This window comes from Citrus clementina, unplaced genomic scaffold, assembly GCF_000493195.1.
Source record: "Citrus clementina cultivar Clemenules unplaced genomic scaffold, Citrus_clementina_v1.0 scaffold_2, whole genome shotgun sequence".
Classification (NCBI taxonomy): domain Eukaryota; kingdom Viridiplantae; phylum Streptophyta; class Magnoliopsida; order Sapindales; family Rutaceae; genus Citrus; species Citrus x clementina.
The window spans coordinates 8,360,987-8,381,349 of NW_006262688.1; the positions used below are offsets into that span (position 1 = coordinate 8,360,987).

At 34.4% G+C, this 20,363-nt stretch overlaps 2 protein-coding genes across 3 annotated transcripts; one reads left to right on the forward strand and one right to left on the reverse strand.

The window, feature by feature from the left end:
- Nucleotides 1-82: 82 nt before the first annotated feature.
- Nucleotides 83-10,262, reverse strand: LOC18051131 (serrate RNA effector molecule). The gene is made up of 12 exons (XM_006446307.2): nt 9,513-10,262; nt 6,694-6,818; nt 4,874-4,931; nt 3,657-3,731; nt 3,484-3,558; nt 3,364-3,411; nt 3,139-3,207; nt 2,233-3,033; nt 2,097-2,145; nt 1,307-1,587; nt 1,030-1,206; nt 83-526 (listed from the first exon to the last, which is right to left on the reverse strand). The coding sequence occupies exons 1-12, from the start codon at nt 9,992-9,994 to the stop codon at nt 466-468; spliced, it is 2,301 nt and encodes a 766-aa protein (XP_006446370.1). The 5' UTR covers nt 9,995-10,262; the 3' UTR covers nt 83-465.
- Nucleotides 10,263-14,682: 4,420 nt separating this feature from the next.
- On the forward strand, nt 14,683-17,758 carry LOC18051132. Of its 2 annotated transcripts, none has more exons than XM_006446309.2 (3): nt 14,683-15,089; nt 16,484-16,811; nt 17,300-17,758. In XM_006446309.2, exons 1-3 carry the CDS (start codon nt 14,936-14,938, stop codon nt 17,514-17,516), a joined length of 699 nt encoding a protein of 232 aa, XP_006446372.1. In that variant the 5' UTR covers nt 14,683-14,935; the 3' UTR covers nt 17,517-17,758. The 2 variants fall into 2 exon arrangements, with proteins under 2 accessions (XP_006446372.1, XP_024047010.1); XM_024191242.1 differs by having other exon boundaries at nt 14,683-15,085.
- The last annotated feature ends 2,605 nt before the right edge of the window (nt 17,759-20,363 follow it).

Genomic DNA, 20,363 nt, shown 5'->3' on the forward strand with positions numbered 1-20,363 from the left:
AAGTGCCAGTCATCGTCATTGGACATTATAAATAGCATCCGCCATAAGGTTTACGACACATTGTCAATGAACACCCAATATAAATAAGATTTGAAAGAAAAGGAATGAACCATCAAAAATCTATTTCCATTGCCCATAGTTTTAAACCCACCCAACCCCCCAAATTTATAAATTTGGAAAAAAAAAAAAAAAAAAAGATGTCTTGTTTCAAGTCTGTAAATAAATAAAAGTGGACCAAAAAAATTACAGAGTTTTATATCACTAGCACAGATTACGCAGGCAGGCAATATTGCAGCTGCAGCAGCAAAGAACACTACCATCAGACGGGATGTAAGCACGGTGCCAGCAATCAACGTCCACAATGGGTAATCAAGCAAAAGACCTGATTTCTTCAATAACAGGAACACTACAATACAATCCTAGTTGTCTTGAATTGTTTCAAAATCCCACCAGTTAAGAAGATATCTACAAGCTCCTGTAGTCCATGACAGTAACTTCATCCTCTGGTGCATCTAGGTCTTGATAACTGAATGAAACAAGAAAATGAGTTATAACCAAATTCCAACCAACTCCATTGAAAAAAAAGTAGGAACAATGTGTTTTAGACAAAAAATGGGTTTGCTAATAATGAAAATTTTACATGCATCAATATAGCAGTCACAATCTGAAGCCACTCATGTATTTCATTACTTTAACAATAATGATAAAAGGAGTCCAAACTGAAAACATATAATAAAGCTTCCCAGGAAAAAATATATATAGAGAGAGAAAGATGGAATGTAAATTTAGTGGGTGAGAGACCAAAAATAAATAAATAAATAAATAATTGAACTAATTTCTCTAAAATCCAAAATAATTCCCCCAACGTTGATGCCTTGACATTCTTGACAAGTTGACCATAACCGACTTCAGATATTGATAACAATTTCAGCCATAATCCCAACCGTCAAGTTTAAATAAATTATATATGCGTAAAAAACAGCAGTAAATAAAAACCATGAAGTTGGCCAAAGATGCCCCAATGAATACCTTCTTATACGTCGAGGATCCTGTCGAAAGGCTGGAGATAAAAGAATAGGGCCTGGACCACTTATTTGGGGTCCAGGACGTCCGTGTCTACCACCCCCTTCAAAAGGAGGGCCACCCTGATCTCTAATCATCTGCATAGCGACTTCAGGAGGCGCTGGAACAAAGGGCCCCAGTGGACTGCAATTAGAGTAATAAGTAAGCTGTCTAGAAAAATAAAATCTACAGCCTATCGGCTTCAAGATGACAGATAAATTTGTTGCACTAACTGTTGACCTACCCAGCACCAGGAACAGGCATCAATACTGGTGGAGGAGGTATATCTGACGGAAAAGGAGGAGCAACACGAATGCCTTGTCCACCAAAGGTATCAAACATCGATTCATCGCGATTTGCCCCTTCAGGAACATCATCATTGGAAGGAAAATCACTTGCCTGTGCATTATCAGACCTATCGTATCTATCACTGCCATTAGGCCGATAGTCACGATCTCTACGGTTACCACGTTCATCTTTCAATCGGTTGTCTGGACCTAGTTTGCGTCTCAATGGCCTGTCCTTCTGCAAAGAAAAAACAAAAATACAAACATATAAAAATATGAATATAAATATAAATAAAATAACATTACTACCAACAACAATGAAAACAATGAAAATGATAATCATGAGTTAAAGCCCTAATAACAACATAAACAGCATATAGCAGAGGTTTCCAAAGGAGTAGGTGATTATTATTTTTGGTCAATTCTTTTAATTTTATTTTGTAACAGCTTCAGTACGTTAGTGAACAGAAGTTGCAGCTTAAGACAACAGAAACTAAAATGCAATCTTTTGGCATATGCAAACAAAAATCAGAACAAGTGAACAGAATGAGGGTTGAATACTCAGTGTGTATGTATTTGAGTCTGTCTGTGCAAATAAAAACACAACTGAATGTTACTATCAAATAACTACTGTGACTAACTCGTTTCCAATGACATTTTGTCAGTCAAATTAATATTTGCATGTATAGCAACACATTAGCACATTAAGCCACACATATTTTTCTAGTATAATCGAATAAATCATACCGGCATGGGTTGCTGCATAACAGGGGTCCCACCAGGTGCATCAGGATCACTGTAAATGACAAAAAAAAAAAAATTGTGATAAATCTTCAGAAGAAATGTATAGAGAAACCCAACAAGCAACAAAGTCAAGACTTACTTCATGTAATTCTGGAAATACAGCTCTTCGCGCACTTTGGAGGTGAGCTCTATCACAAGTTCTGGGTGCTTGAGTTTAAGATGCTTGTGCACAAACTCAGCAGCATGAAAAAGCTTTGTGCAACCTTTGGCTCCACAACCATACTTCCAACCATATTTTTCATCCCTAATCTTTCGGACAAAGGGATCCAGAGCATCAACAGCAGCAGCATCAATCTTATCCTTAGCAGTCATTATTTCCAAGGGATCTTGACTTCTCAATCTCTCTTGCCAACGAAAGTCAAGTTTCTTTTCCCACTCCGCTCCATTATTAGTTATGTCAGAACTCTTTCCCTCAGCTCTCACATGTCTGAGACCCTTGGCTTCACTTGTTTCAACCATCCCATAATAATCCACGCCATGTATGCGCCACAGATAAGTAATAAGTGTATCCAGCAGCTCAACTCCCTCGAGGCCCTTAACAGAGGTCAAGCCTCGAATGATAATAACTGGACCAGTGGAGCCATGGGATTTCTCCCGGTTCATTTTATCATTATCAGATCCACATAAAATATTTTCCGTAATTCCTTTCTCAGAGTCAAGTTTACGAACAAGGGCCTGCGCTTGTTCAATGTCAACTTGAATTCTTCTTGGCTCTGAACTAATTGGGTGAGCCTTAGGTGCAGCAGAAAGAAGATCAGTTTCTTTAGCTGGTCCCCGACCGTGCCGTCTTCTTTTACCACCATTGTCTACATCATCATCAGAATTTGGTTCACTCGTCTGTCCTAATTTATTTGACGATGATGCATTGACACTGGGACCTCTGCATTGTTGAGTTGGAAACATTAGTTTACTGTAATAAAAACAAAACACTGGCGACCGGCAAAATATCCACATACACATTTTAAGGGTGAAGTATGGATCTTACAAGTCCAATGTTCCACTCTGTAAATCAAGCAAAAAATCCTTTGCCACCTTTCGTGCAAGATCATTCCTCCTAAACAAAAATTCCCCATTGAATTAATTCAATATCATAAAGATAATTAAATGCCAGAGAAGAGATGATTATAAAATTGTTGGTGAGAACACAAAACTTTGATAGCATGTTTCCAACTTCATAGATACCATGGATCTGATAATCAGTGGATCTCACCTCTCTATAACAGCAACTAAATTTGTTGGATGATATTTGTCTTTTAACCTACAAACAAAGCACATATAGTAAGAACAACGAAGTGTACAAAGCAGGAATAAAGTGAAAGACGAGAAGTACCATTCCTCATCTTTATGAGCATCAAAAAATACTCGCTTCTGAGTTGAAATATACTCCGACTTGTATTCTTGGTATCTACAAAATCAAAGGCCACCTTTATTATTATAATTTCAAAACTTCAGGTCCGATGTATGCTGCACAATCAAACTCTATAAAGACCAAAATAGTCCCACCTGCGTTCTGCTTCAGCTGGCAGTATATCATCTTCAAGCTCCTGGATGAATTGCTTGTATGACATCAAGCCTTCCCTGAAAGAATTTAATTTATATGTATTTAGAACTATAAATGAAATTTCAACATCAAATGGAATGTCATCTTTATTGAGGTCAAAATAAAGGCAGGGAAAAAAAATGGGAAAGCAAAGAGAGAAACAAAAACAATGGAAAATGAGCAATCAAGGAAATTGGATCAAACTGATAACTATTCCATATTTTCTTCTGTCACATTTCTCTTTCATGAAGCAACTACAGTAACAGAGATAGGGTTGATATCTTTTTTGAATCATGAAATTGTATAAGCTTTAAAGTGATCTTTGAATTACTACCTCTCAATTTTGAGACTAAAAACAACTCAATTTCAAGGGAACACTGAAATTGCAAGAAAGCAATGATTTCTTGTTGCAACACGTGCATTCTCCAGGCTGTGTATAAGGACAGTCAGAGCTGGTGATGCAACACTAGTATGCAAGTCTTTAATTTAAAATGTCAGCCTAACTTTAGTGTTGTATCAAAGAAAGTTTCTGAGTACCAAGTAAATATGTATACTCAAATTTGCTTCACTAGAATTCCGATACAGCTAATTGAAGATCTGCAACAATGAAGATACTGATGAACAAATTCATTTTAACTTAACTATCTCACAAGCAAACTGCTTTTCAACTACCTAACAGTTTAAAACACACAAAACTGTTCCACCTGAACCTTGCTTTTTAACAGGCTAATATAAGATAAAAATGAAAATACAAGAAAGGACCAGACACCCACTTATGCGTCACATACAACCCTGCAGAAATACTACTTAGTATATATACAACCCAAATGTAAGCAAATCAATAAGAGTACAAATGTGCCCGTGCAGGTGTGTTACACTCAGAAAACTGTTCATTTTCATTCAACTAGCTCTCCACAACTTTAGTACGAAGTGAAACCTACTCCCCTACTTATATTAACTCCTCAATTAGATAATAAGATTTCCCATCACCTCCCTCCAGACAGAAATCATGCCTTGTAAATAATATGGTAAAAAGACAAAATTAATATTTTAGTATTCATGCAAGGATTTAAATGAGTTGAACAAAATCAACTGAACAAAAAATCATGCAGTAACAATCAGAAGAAGAATAAGCCAATCTCTCTGAAAACTAAAGTCCATAACATCACGGAATGCTTACCTTTGTGTACTCCCTGTGTTGGAAGCATCACCATATCCACCACGACTTGAGTCCCATTCTGCAAAAGTAACCGAATTAGTTCTACTAGAAAAACAAACATGAATGCTATATACATTTCTGCACCACTACAGAAATTGCCAACAGCAACGAGATTTAGAGTATACACTCTTGTATCTGTCAAATCAGAATCACACATACATCCTACGATATGCAACAGAATTCCCTAGATATTTTTTAGTATATTCTCATTCCTACAGATGGTGCAGATGCAAATGCTGTACATATATTTTAATAATAACTGTGATAGAAAATTAAAATCAAACTGTTCTCGTAAAGCTCTGCCCCAAACATATCCACAAAAGCTATATTTATAATATTACATACGAGCTACTAATAACAACGAGATTTAGATTATAAACTATGGCATCTGTCAAATCAGCACCACACATATGGCCTGCAATATGCAACAGAATTCCTTAGATATTTTTTAACATGTTCTCATTCCTACAGATGGTGCAGAAGCAAATGCTGTACACGTATTTTAATAATAACTGTGATAGGAAATTTCGCAACACTCTGCCCCAAGCATATCCATAAAAGCTATATTTATAATATTACATACAAGCTACTAATAACCAAGAATGCTACAAAGATGTAATCATATAAGATCCGAAATCTTATATTATCAATTTTCTTTCTACACGTTCATGGCAAATGAAGGTTCATTCTCATATAGTTAAAATGTATATATGTGGTCAGAAGGACATACAATTAAATGTATACACCAAATCTCAATAGGAGACCTATCACAAATCATAGGGTAGTTCATATCCATATAATCCTACACCATCTACGTTCAGAATGTCACATAACAGTTTCCGCATGTCGATATTTTCAAAATTATGCCATATCGAAGCACGCAAGAATAAGTTTCAGCACCACCACCAATTTGAACTAACTACAGGTGTATGTTGCACCAGATAGCAATAATGCCTTGAGTCGAAAACCAAAGTAGATGCTCCATGTCAAAGATCCAAACACACATTACAATTTATATGTGCGTGCCATGTCCAACAGACATGCTTGATTAGGTCCATTTTAAGTATATCACTAACCAGAATAATTTGACAAACCCATCTTTGAAAAGGAGTTGACCAATAAGATAAGAAAATTTCACAACATATGAAAAATTGAAAATATGTGCAACAAGAAGCATGCAACCAGACCCATGCATACATACACACATCATCTATGTGATTATATCAAGCCAGGACTAACATTGGTCACTACGCTAAAACGAACATGCCTAAACAAAGGCACTGTAAACCACAGAATTGTTCTATGAAAGTCTGTTCCTTATCTAAAACACGTGCACACTCCTACAATAGGACACCTTTTTCCAATGCTCTTCTGACAAACGTCAATTAGGTATAAATTACATGCTCCTTTGGCCAACAAAATATCATTTAGTATAGATGTGATTTTTTTTTTTTTGGCATAAAAAACTCAGACTAGCAATAAAAGCAAGCCCATAAAACAAGTATTTCAATTTTTCTTTTTTTCCTTTTTCCCTTTCGCATGAAATCTCCTAATTAGGGTCATCTGGTGAGTAAGAGAGAGATGCATATAGAACAACACCAGTGTATTTGAGAATTTAGATGATTCAGAAAACTCAAATGCAAAGAATATTCATCGCATATTTTGCTAACTATTTAACAAATTACTCGGTAAAAAAACAGTACTAACATTTGGAGTACAGGAGGACCAAATCAGATCATAAATTTGAAACTGTAGCGGTTAAAAAGCAGTTAACCACTTACCAGATGGACCGCTTTGATACCCACCGGATGACCGACCAGCAAACCGGCCATGAGGCCTTTCGTCACCGTAGCCAGGCCTGCCCCCCATTTCCCGTTCATATCCACCAGTGTAATCATACCCAAACCTAAAACACCAAAAGAAACAATAGATGACATGAGAATAGTATGTGCAAAACAACTTGCTAAGAAGGGAAATCTTGTTTTCCCCTTGTGGATAAGATGGAAAAAGGAAATCAAATAATGATACAAATTGAGAAACTGAAGAAATATCCTACACAGGAAAAGCACACAGAGTCCATAGTTAGGAAGCTACTGCAATAATAATGGAAGCAATACAGTTTTTGAGAAAAAGGGTGAACGTATGCCATGCTACAACATTGGCTAACCATATCCTATCTTCAGTGAATAGAGAATCTGCAAACTATATGCACCTAATGACCTGATTTTAGTGAGTAATTTTTCTTCAAGTGAATGTTGCAACCACTTAAAGTAGAAGAGATACTACTATATTAATCCCCCCACAAGTCAAACCACTCAACTTAACACTAAAATTTAAACTCTTCCCAACACCCTTTTGCTTCCATAATGCTTATAACATCATGCTTATGCAGTAATTTAGATAATAACTTCAATGACACCCCTTTGCCAATCTTTGTTAATCAATTTTTTAAGTACTTTACATTTCGTATTTTAAGAAAATATAAGTCTAGTCACACCCCCGCAAATTGATAATCTGCTATCATGTTTCATTTCATCATATAGTAGTCCCATGGCACGGTGGTGTCTTAATCACCATTTAAATGAAAAATAATTAAACAAATAAATAAAACATGCCTCCAAAGAATGCTAGAAAACTCATATTATGTGAAAACCGAGATGTATCACTAGCAGAAGAACTGCAAATTTACTTAAAGATAACTCTATGAAGCTCTTGCAAGACATCTAACACAAATTTGACATTCCCGTTACTAGGAGTCCATATAAAGAATCCAATTATGCTGGAAACTAAGGATGGTACAAGAAAATGCTGATTAACTCCATTCTAAGATTCCCAATAAAACATCTCATAAAAGCAAAAGGCAGTAAAAGAAGATATCACAGTAACTCAGCAACAGTTTTATGTATGGAGTGGTGTAAGAAGGAAAATTGCCTCTCAACTTGTCAGATGGATCCACCCAATATTTGGATGAAGTTATTGAAAATGTAGTAATGTACATGGAAATGATTCTTTAAATCATAGAACTCTAATGCTATGAACAAACATTTATCGAATTTCAAGAACAGTAAGAAGTATTCTCACGCTACCATCAAAAGATTCAGACATATGGACCAGAGACTTTCAACTAATAAAGTTATTATCATCACATTTGTGAAGCATATTACAAACCAAGAAGGTCCTACCAAAAAACCATTGCTAAGATATTCTGGCAACAGATTAAGCAGCCTCTACAAGAAGTAAATTCCAATTTTCCTATAAAAGTCATGTTTGTAGGGCTTCTTTTATACATCCCATGTAATCATCCTTCTCGCCTTAGTTTTTCATCTCCTATTAAACCTTTTAATATTAAAAAAATTAGGGAAATTATCATTCGTATACCCTATATTTGCTCTGTTATCAAAAATACTACAACACTTTGAGGGTGTATCAATCGTCCACCCTTAGTTGACAAAATGTATCAGCCGACCACCAAACCGTTAGTTGCCGTTTGAAAGTTAACGGAAGTACAGTGAATTGACGATTTTACCCTTGAAAATTATCACTTGTATACCCTTAAATTCTCTTTTTATCACTTGTATACCCTTAAATTATCACTTGTATCATATGAAAAGACCAAATTACCCTTCTGACGTCATCATACTTAAACGGCAACTAACGGTTTGGTGGTCAACTGATACATTTTGTCAACTTAGGGTGGACGATTGATACACCCTCAAAGTGTTGTAGTATTTTTGATAATGGAGTAAACTAAGGGTATACAAATGATAATTTCCCAAAAAATTAAGCATTTTTATTCTCAAACATCTTGTTTCTTCAACTGCAGCTTTCTATAGAATGTTACCACAGGTCTCAAATATAGCTAAAGAAAGCTCTACACCTCAAATAAAAACCAGAATCAAGGACTTTGTTCACACCGCTTTCTTTTCAACACAGACGATGCATGCAATCCCATTTAGGATACAGCAGCTTTCCAATAAAGAAAAAATAGAGTTTATCTATATTACTGCTATAATCAGGGCTTCGTCTCCACTGTTGTCAAAAAAAGAGTTTCACAATTAGAAGAATAAGATTTTGCCTATTCTAAAGATACCCATGTCTCACAACTGTAGAGAACTGAAAGAGATCGGCAACATGTAACCAACATCGTATGCCAAGAACAGGAATGAAAATGCAGATAGCATTGCCATATCTTTAAAAATAATGATAGAATTTATCATCCTCCGTATATCACCACAGACTCATAATATTGTTAACTTCATAGCCCTTTCTTTTCAAGGACACCTTTTAGTTCACAGGAAATTGATATTTTCTCAACAAAATATACTCATACTTTACTCAAGGTTTACTTGTTTGATCCCTTCATAAGAAGATTACAATCCAGCTGAACATTTCAGTTAAAAGTTTCTAAATGTTATTCTTAATCATCAAGTAGTAACATGCAGCTTAAATCTTATCATATATGCATAAGAGTGAATGTTCATATGACATTTGACCAGGCACAATTATGATCACCTAATTTTCCCAATAACCAGCTCTAAATTACCTCAATTTCCATAAATATTCCACATCATAAACATCCAATCAATTAATCACATCTCACCTTCTATCAGGCCCAAAGCCACCACGCGGACTACCTCGCCTAGGCTCATAGCCTCCATCGTCTCTCCTCGACCGCTTATATGGAGGGGACCTTCGAGGTGGCGGAGAGTGCCTTCTATCTCGGTAAGGCAAAGGCGGAGGCGGAGGACTGACGGTGCTCCTCCTCTTATAATCCCTATCTCTCTCCCTAGGCACCGGTGGCGGGGGAGACCGGTTCCTGTCGTAATAATCCGGTCCGCGGCGGTTCGGTAGCGGCCTATCGAAGTCCCTGTCGTCACGCCTCTCTCTGGAGTCTCTCTCGCGCCTTCTAGTAGGTGGCGGCGGTGGTGGCGGTGAAGATTGAGGGGCGCTGTTGTTGGTATTGTTGTCGATGTTGTCCTCGTTGTCGTTGCCGTTGCCGTTGCCGTTGTCGTCTCCAGCGGAAGATTTGTCTTTGCGGCGTCGGTCCAGCGAATCGACCGCCATGTTCATGACTTGAGCCATCAGTGCGAGGAACCCTAGAAGACCCAATGAAATTAAATGAGAGCTTTTTCCCCTTTTTTTTTCTCTTTTTTCTCCTTCAGTGTGTGTGTTTGTTCTAGTCTGTGAGTAAATTGCAACTGTTCGGGGGTTTGGAATTTGGATCGATCGAATCTGTGAGAGAGAGAGAGAGGTGGAAATAATATTTTAAAAAGCGGAACAGGTAAGTATTTTATGAGAATACCTGGTCTGGTGTGTATCTTGTGTGTCGATTAATAGAGTTTTTAATGATTTTAGTTTTTCTCTCTTTAAACTTACCATACACGGTTTTCTGCGATTTGACGGAGGGGTTTTAACATTCACCTCCCTAAACGTTTTTCATAATAACACTTAGATAGGGTTTCTTTCTTTTTTTTTGTCCCTCCAACAATTATAAGTCCTGATGATAGCAGTAGGGATGGCAAAATCTAATTCCGAATCTGCATTTTTGAGATTCGGATGCAGGTTATAACTGTGTAGATTTGCGGATATATTTTTTGAATATTTGGATCCACATAATGCTAAATTTAAATATAATTTAAAATTTAATAAATTTACCTGATAAAATTTAATAAAATTTAATCATAATTCAACAATCAATAATTTAACACTTTGAATAATATTCAATAATACTAATCCACAAATAAAAATACTACAACATAAATCAAACATTAAGAATAATATAAATTCAAATCTAACACCACTACAATTCCACAAATAAAACACCACAAATCCACATAAATTCCATTGAAAACAATCCAAATAAAAACATCACTATATATATATTAAAAATAATAAGGATCTAGATACTCAGTTTTTTGGATGCACTTACATTCGAATTTGGATCTTAATTTTTGCATCAAAATCTGAATTTTTTTAAATTTGAATATTTTAAATATTCGTACGTTCAAGTCAAACCCATATTTTTTTTGTCATCTCTGATAGCAACCAATTATATTGACATATTAGAACAAACTAAAAGGCTTGGCCCATACTTTCACCAAATTGTATATTATTTTGTAACTTTACTTCCTGTCTTGATTGTGTTTTTATCTAAAAATCAACATTAGACCCATCTAATCCGTAAGTACACATTTCTTAGTAGACGTAAATCATTATTTCAAGCAACCATCAGATCATAATTTAGAAGGTAGAGATGTACATAAAGACTCAAATTACATAAAACTCTTGGTTAAGCGCCCACTTAGGGGACCTTAGGCATTATTAAAGGCCTTGTGATATGGGCTAATAAAGAATCAAGCATTTAGGTTTATCGCAAAACTAGGCACCAATTACAATATTTAATAAGAGACCTTGTAGATGATGTTGAAAATTGATTAAAAAAAAGAGTAAAAAAGAAAGATAGCTTCAAATTTGGTGGCTTAACCACCAAATTTGATGGCTAAGCCATCAATTTTGATCAAGGTTGGTGGGCTTGATTTTAGGCAAAATCTTGCCTATAAAAGGAAGCTCTCATTTGAGAGCTTGGTATCCTAAATCCCAGAGAAAGAATCCAAGTTTTGGTGAGAAATTAAGAGAGAGAAATATTTTTAAGCATGTAGTTATATTGAAGGAGCATTTGGCTCCTCAATATGGGTATTACGGGTTTACTTTGTTAAGGGATATTTCTCAGGATTATGTATTTGGGGCTTGGGTGAGAGAAAATTATTTCTGAGAGTGGTTGTAATAATTTTCCACATAGTGATTATTTTTCTCTGGTTGTCTTTCAACAACGGCCGTGGGTTTTCTCCGGATTTGGAGTTTTCCACGTAAATCTTGTGTTGTGTGATTAGTGTATTCTCCATTTAATTTTTCTATTAATTTGTTGCTTGATAAATTGCTTGGAGTGATCTTGAGAGGAAGCTCAATTTCCTAACAGTGGTATCAGAGCCATTGATTGAAGTTTTGGTGTCGGGGTACTGTTCACATAGACAGTATTATTCACGTATACGGTACTATTCACGTGAAGCAGTGGGAACCAATCCAAATAATCTGTGGTGAAGAGAATAAGAAGCAAATATGTCAGCAGCTGGTATTTTTCAAACTTGGTTAGAGTTTGATGTTGTTGAAAAATTAATGGGAGAATGATTTTATTGGCTTGTGGAGAATTCAAGTCAAAGGTGTATCCAATCTGGTATGCACAAAGATTTGAAGGTGTGGACAATTTTGGCACCTCAAGAAAAATGTCAAGAAGGCGGAGTGGGCTCGGCAAATTACTCCAGAATCAGTAAAGAAGATATTGATATTCTCGCAGATGATGAGTTTCCTTTTAATAGGAGGCTGGGTTAGTTCTTTTGGCATGTAGATCTCCAAGTTGCCATGAAAGAGAACATGTTATGATCAGCGAGGTCCACAAGTTTGCACGCGGGCATTGGCTTGGTATAAATGCAAGGTGTGTGGTGGAAAAGTTTATGTCATGGCTGAACAATTCTCAGGGAAACCAAGCATGAGAATTGCACCATAAATTTCAGCAGGATATTTTGACATGTACCGAGAAAAATCTTAGAATGGTTGATTCTAAGTGATATACTCTTTATGGTGGAGTATGATAATTCTCTATGTTGAGAATTATGACTGTTGGTGAAGATAGTGTGTTTGTAGTAGTGGCTAAGAATTTTTTTTTAATCAAGGTGGAGATTGTTGAAAATTGATTAAAAAAAAGAGGAAAAAAGAAAGGTAGCTTCAAATTTGGTGGCTTAACCATCAAATTTGTTGATCAAATTTGATGGCTAAGCCACCAATTTTGATCAAGGTTGGTGGGCTTGATTTTAGGCAAAATCTTGCCTATAAAAGGAAGCTCTCATTTGAGAGCTTGCTATCCTAAATCCCAGAGAAAGAATCCAAGTTTTGGTGAGAAATTAAGAGATAGAAATATTCTTAAGCATGTAGTTATATTGAAGGAGCATTTGGCTCCTCAATATGGGTATTACGGGTTTACTTTGTTAAGGGATATTTCTCAGGATTATGTATTTGGGGCTTGGGTGAGAGAAAATTATTTCTGAGAGTGGTTGTAATAATTTTCTACATAGTGATTATTTTTCTCTGGTTGTCTCTCGACAACGGCACGTGGGTTTTCTCCGAATTTAGAGTTTTCCACGTAAATCTTGTGTTGTGTGATTGGTGTATTCTCCATTTAATTTTTCTATTAATTTGTTGCTTGATAAATTGCTTGGAGTGATCTTGGGAGGAAGCTCAATTTCCTAACAGATGATCCCTTATTAACCTAGTTTATCTCAAATAATCAACCTTAAGATAGATTGCCAAGTGATTGGGCATCACAATATGACTTTCATAAAGCATCAAAATCTATCTTTTAAAGAGGGAAAAAGAATCCTCCCTAAAATATAAAAGAGAAATACATTTTAAACCCCAACCTTTACCTCGTAGACTAAGGTTATGTATCATATAAAAGAAATATGTTTTCTTAAATCATTTAACAAACTATCCATAACCACCACTCATTAGTAGCCTTCCACCATTAATAGTTCTTCTTTGATCGAGCGACAACACTATAACCCTCATAAACCCTACTTATGGTACCTCGAACTCTAAAAAATTGACAAAATGTTATCCTTTATTCCACATCAAATTTTGCCCAATTCACACACTAGTGACAAACCATAACTCACATCCCAATCACACATTATGGAGCCCCAGTTGTTTATAATCCGCCCTCCCGACATCTATCATAATACAATTTCATGTAAACTTATCGTTGTGAACTCTATTCGATCCTTGATTATCTATAAACCCCAAAGTAATATCCGAACACCCAATTCTCCATTATTTATTAGTATACTCCGATCCCTCACCATCATCTATGACCATATGAGTATGTGATCCATTTAAGAAAGCTGTTCAACGTTTCAATACAAAAATCATTAGGCCAGACCAACACTCAAAGACGCTCGTAGGCTTTACTGTTATTTTGCAATTTCTAAAATATTGAGACCATAAGAACCATTTCGTATAAGAAAAATATTGGCATAAACAAAAACGGGTATATACGGCGGGTTTTTTATTTAAATATACCCCATTTATCCTTAAATGCCAAATCTATACCCCATTACATACATATACCTCCTAAAAGTGTAAAAAGTCAAAAATAACCTAAAAAAATCATCTATTTACGTTTACTTTCTCTCATGACTTCTATATAATAACACAACCAAAGTCGAGTATACTCGACTTTTTACCCGACTTAATTAAAAGGAAAATTTTCATTTCAATTTAAGTCGAGTATTCTCGACCAATTACCGAACTTCAATGAAAAGTCAAGAATTTTTGCTGAATGAATATTGGGTAAGGTTAAATTAAAGTCGGGTATTCTCGACTCTTTACTCGACTTACTTGAAAAAATTGAGAAATTTTCAGATAATTTTTTATTTCAATTGAAGTCGAGTATTCTCGACTATTTACCCGACTAACATGAAAAAGTCGAGAATTTATGTTGAATTATTAATTGTGTATAGTTTGGTTGAAGTCGAGTATTCTCGACCATTTACCCGACTTCGAAGAGTTGGGTTTAGTTTTATGAGGATTTAGTTGTGGTTATTTTTGTACTTTCTCTAGTTTTTTAGAGTATATATGTGTAAAATTTAAGAGTGTTATAATTTTAGGTATATATTGGGTATTTTAAAGGGAATGGGGTACATCCCACACAATTCTCCCATATACGGCACCAACACTCAAAAACATCATCATTGTTTTGGACTGGGCCTACCCAAACCCGAATCCGGATTCATCTCTTTTTCTCTCCTTACGTTGTGCATCCCACAGAGCCAGATATTCAGATCTCTTGCTGTCACCAATTTTGATAAAGGCCATTCAAAAAGCAAGACGTAAATGTAGGCGCTACCGATTTCACTAACACTGAAAACAAACCCTTAAAAAATTATAAATTCGATACCTAAATCGGATTATTGGATGATAATGGACGGTTTGAGTGCGGAAGATCTGTCCACGATCGGAGGCATCGCCACCGTGTCGCTTTTGCATTCGTTCATTCCGACGCATTGGCTTCCTTTCTCCATTGTCGGCCGTGCTCAGAAATGGACTCTCTCAAGAACCCTTTTTGTCAGTATGTTTTTTTTTTATTAACGTCAATTAAATCATGAGGATATTGTGAAATCTAAATACTAATCATCGTTGTATATCAATTTTAATTATGGATTCTTGCAATTTTTTAGGCTTATGGAAATGTGCTTGATACTTGATAGCAATTTACATATCAAGGTTTTTTTTTTTTTTTGGCGGTACGGTTCTTTGGAAAAGTTGTCTTCTAGATAACAAAAGTGATACATTTGAAGCAAAGTCTAGCTGTAGAGCGGCCTCCTTAGGACTCAGTCTTCGGTTGGAGCTTTTATGAGTGAGCAAGTAAACTGATAAAAAAGCCAAAAAAAAAAAAAAAACAGTAGCATGCAAGGATTGGTTGATAAGCGAAAGCAGCGAATAGAAAACAATCCCGCGGGCCTTATGCTTTCAACCAACTGATCCCTACATGCCACATAAGCTCCACCTCAGATTGTACAATATAGCTTGTATAACATTTTGTAGATGTATAATTATTGTTCACATAATAGTCATAGTTTTGAAATTTGCATTTCTGATTTATCTGGAACAGTCAACTCATTTTAACAATTTTTTGCTCATATTGTGGCGTATGCAATTGACATGTCCAAGGTAGATCCCTTTCTGAAATTTCAAAGGATAGAATGGTATGATATCTTATTAAAATTTACACATGCATTCATGGAGCATGAGATAATGGGAGAATCTTCTGTTTGGTCATGCAATTTTTTTTTTATATTAAAAATGTTGTATCTTTTGGTACATCTGACTTGCATTTTACCTCAAATGATTTGGATGATTTTTAAGTGCTAGGAAATTTGGATTTAGATTTTCATAATTGCTTTTCGGAGATTCTTGATGGCTTAAATTGTTATTAGTTTGTATGGATCTGAATTTCACGTTTCTGACTACCATTTAAAGCTTATAGTGGAGCTAATTTAGATACTTTCTAGTTTGCTCATCATTGCCTTAATTGAATTTTAGTCATTTGTAGCCTTTCTTCATATTTCAAGAGATCTGAACTTCATGTTGATTTAGCTACTTTTCAAGTTTGCTTGTTCTTGATTGAGTTGTATTCATTCGTTGCCTTTCTCCAGATTTCAAGACATGCTGCAGCTCCTTGATGGTTTCCTTTAATAAAGTTTTGTTTGCTATCTCTAAAAAGTTCATTCCTGGATTACATGTTGAGTAATATATATATACACATAGTGCATGAGAAAGTTGCAATTTGTAGGTACTTCATGATTTTCTCAGGAAGCTTTGTTTTTGCCTTCAATTATATGATATCTGTAGTTATAACAAATAATCTTTTATATTTGTGCTTAAAGGCAAAGAAATGAAAACTTTAGAATATTGATTTTCTGCTCCTGTTACTTAATTTACTTCTGTTTTTCCTTTGTGCAGCTGCATTTGGAGCAGTTTTACATGTACTATCCACGTCACTTCTTGGAATAACTGCAATCACCATGGCAAACACTATTGCTGGTGAAGATACAGTGCATAAACTCGCTTCACTTCTGCTTGTTGTTCTTGGTGGTAGCTATATATTGTTGTTTATATCTGGGAAGGGTGGCCACAGTCATTCACACAACCAGCCCATGGAGAAAATGGCTGTTGCCGGGCTCGTCCTCGTTCCTGCGTTATCTCCTTGTGCAACCACACTTCCAGTGTTCCTTGCTGTTGGGAATTCATCCTCCATGATGGTGCTTGCCATCATAGTGCTTCTCTTCAGGTATCAATCTGATGGCTTTTGAATTTTAATTTCCTTATTTGGGTTTTATTTTCCTCCAACTCTATCAAAATTATGGTAAAGCGGTGTTTAGTTGGACAAATTGACCAAAATCCAATTTGAGCAAGTTGAAAAGATTTATTGCATGTGCCACATGAAGGGTTCATTTTGCTAGACTTGCAAACATGGTAAGTGAATCTCTTCTTGCATACAGACACAAACACACCTACAATGCTTTATTGTCAAAGATCTGTATTGAAATTTCCATAGTTGTAGATTTGCACCAATCTTACTACAGATGGCATTTGATTATTGCCCTGCTTACATGATTGAATTTTAAATAGTTGATTGAGGCAGGCTTTCACTTCCTTATTAATCATAAGCCTACTTGGACTCACTGCTTAAGTGACTTGCCAAATTTCCTGTTGTACTAGATCTGAGCTGCTGTTCTGTTTTATAAGAATATCAATCTGGTTGTATTGTTTTTGCAGCACTATTACAGTGATGACCTCCCTGGTGGCTTTATCATTCTATGGTGCAAGCCAACTCAAATTTCACTGGGTGGAGCGATATGACAAACTGCTTGTAGGTTCGGTGCTATGTTTGGTTGGAATCTTGACACTCATCTTTCACGATCACCATCACCATCATGACAGCGGTGCAGTTTCTGGTGTAGATCATTCACATAGGAAATTGATTGTTCTTTAGTCATTTCTAGTATCCTGCAATATGTATTGTGGTGAGTGTTAAAATAGAGAGAACGCATTGGTGTGGACCTGCTGAACAGCTACCATGATTCGTATATCGAGCTTGTTTGTTGTACTTGTTCATTCTTAAGTATCTCCACTGGGTGAAACTGGATTGAGTTGTTCTTCGACTCAATCCTTTGCTCTAACAAGTTCTTTCACAGTTGAGTTCAAGTACCAATACCGGGCAATGGTTGGAGTTTAGTGGTTGAGATTTCTCATGAACATCCGAACTCTTTTTTTTTTTTTTTTTTTTTTTAAAAAAAAAAAAACTTTCATAATGATATTGTGAAACTGAATTCCAGGCTTCCAGCTTAAAATATGTATTCTTGCTAGTTAAACTAATAATCGGTATTGTTTGAAGGGAAATTATTAGTTGTCCACTCTAGTTTACTCTTTTATCAAAAAAATTATAAAAATTTAAATTTATTTAATTTTTCATTCTAAATTTACAATTTGTATTTATTGTCCACTGAAAACATTAACTATTCATAATTGGTGACATTACAAGGGTAATTTAGATATTTATGTAAATAAAAAATAAATTAATAATTTAAAACATAAAAGTTAAAAACTATTTTCTATAACGAAGATGCAATTAAATTTATTTAACACTCTACTCTAATTTCTTCCTTAGATAATACAATTTAATTTATCTTCACAAATGAACATAATTAAACTCAATCTATAAATTCCCCTAAACCCTAATTTAGAAATACCCAATCAGTCCAATATTTTCCTTAAATTTGATTTCATAAACGCCCAACCTAACCCAATTTGCTGTGTCAAAACCATCGTTGCTTTTGTTTGTCGATATTACCGCCACTTCCACCAGCCTCGTGGATAGCCGCAACTACCACAATACTCCTCATGGCCCCGTGCATGTTTTTGCCAATTACCGTAGATGGATCATGGATGGAAGATTTAGTTATGAAGTATATAACACAAATTTTGTATGTGATTTGCGAATCCTAAAAAGCTGTAGAGAGAAAAGATAACGAAAAAGATAATGAGATGCATTTTATTTTATTTTTGATTTTATGTGATAGATGAAGGATTTAATACAAATTATGGTTAAGGATCAAAATCATTAGTAATTTTGTTTTAAAACAAAGAGTGTGTCGGGTTTTGATTTTTTTTTTCCTTATTCTGTTTATTATGTATAGTACAAAGTCAAAAATACCCTTAAATTCAAAGGTAAAATGGTCATTTTATTTAAATTCTATTAAATATCTTAACAATATTAATTTTTTATTGGACTATTGATATAAATTACAAATTTAGGATGAGAAATTGAATAAATTCAAACTTTAGTAGTATTTTTTATAATATGATAAACTTAGGGTGAATGACTGATAATTTCTCTTGAATTCAAGGATAAAATAGTTATTTTATTTAGATTCTATTAAATATTTTAAGATCAGGTTAGAGCATCTCTAAAAGGATCTTTAAATTTTACTCTTCAAATTTTAATTTACTTATTGATGTGGCAAATAAGTATATAGAAAAATATAATCCCCTCCAAAAGATTCACCAAATAAGAATAAATTAATATTATTTTAATCAAATATTTTCCACTATTAATTGAATTGTTATTATATTTTTTAAAAGAAACATAAATAATAATTATTGTAGTCTTATCTTTTCAATAAATAATAATAAAATATTAATAGAAGAGGGAGAAACTCACTCGGCAATATTGAAGAGTGAAAAACAAATCTTATTTAAAGAATCTAAATTAACGTGTCTTTTGGAGTGTTTAATATTGATATAACTCTTCAAATAAGAAGTAAAATCTTATTTGAAGAGTCTTTTGGAGATGCTCTTATTTGAACCCACTGATTTTCTCTCTATACTCTCTTTTCAATTAAAAATTTTATTATCAATTTTTAAAAATAATTACTTAATTAGCCCTTTATTCTCTTTCGCCTATGAATTTCACAAATTTTCATCAATTTATTTAGATACATTTTTGTATCTACAAATAATTGATATCACAAACTAAGATGAACAAAACTCATTATTGAAAATTGAACATCAACAATTTTTTATCAGTTATGAAAGTTAATGAATATCAAGAAATTAATTTTTACCAAACATAAAGTTAATGAATATATATAAAAAAACAAATCTTATAGCTGGAAAGTATGAGTTATGGATCATAATCTAATAAGAAAGGCCAAAAAATGAATTCAAAAGAGAGTGAAATTGAATGTATAATTTATAGAATGTAAGAGTAGAAAGAGAATAGGCAATTGTAAGGCCGAGATAGAAAGAGACTAGTGAAGGGTAATTTCGATATTTTTAAACTTTAGATTTTTAATAGTGAATTTATTTTTTCAAATGGGTGTGGAGAGAAATTTGGTAGGTTCAAATAGCTCCATCTATGTTTTAATAATATTAACGTTTTGGTGAATGATTAATATAAATTATAAACCTAAGGTAAAAAATAAAATAAATTCAAATTTTTGTATTATTTTTAATAAGAGGATAAAATTAAGTTTGGATGACTGTAAATTCTCTTACTTTAACTATTAAGTTGGAATATACTGAAAGATATATTTAGATCATGAGAAATAACAAAATACATTAGTTGTATACGCCATCAGGGTAAATTTGTTTGTCTTAAGTTTAAATTCTGCTCCCATGGATGAAAGAAAATTAGGTCGCTGCTAGGCTATATTTAAATTTAAAAAAAAAAAAAAATTGCACAGGCCATAAGAGAGAGATTTTCAAAGAATTTTAAATCTGAAAGAAGGGCAACATGTAGACTATTCACCAAGCAGATGAGAGGAGCTGAGGAGAAGTA

Bases quoted from the DNA above. Each gene is read 5' to 3' on its own strand.
- LOC18051131 (XM_006446307.2), bottom strand. From the start codon at position 9,994: ATGGCTCAAGTCATGAACATGGCGGTCGATTCGCTGGACCGACGCCGC. The intron at 3,732-4,873 runs GTAAGCATTCCG...AAATTCTTTCAG, and splicing joins AACACAGGGAGTACACAAAG to GGAAGGCTTGATGTCATACA. The intron at 1,207-1,306 runs GTAGGTCAACAG...CTCTAATTGCAG, and splicing joins ATGCCTGTTCCTGGTGCTGG to TCCACTGGGGCCCTTTGTTC.
- LOC18051132 (XM_006446309.2), top strand. From the start codon at position 14,936: ATGATAATGGACGGTTTGAGTGCGGAAGATCTGTCCACGATCGGAGGC. The intron at 15,090-16,483 runs GTATGTTTTTTT...TCCTTTGTGCAG, and splicing joins CTCAAGAACCCTTTTTGTCA to CTGCATTTGGAGCAGTTTTA. The intron at 16,812-17,299 runs GTATCAATCTGA...TTGTTTTTGCAG, and splicing joins ATCATAGTGCTTCTCTTCAG to CACTATTACAGTGATGACCT.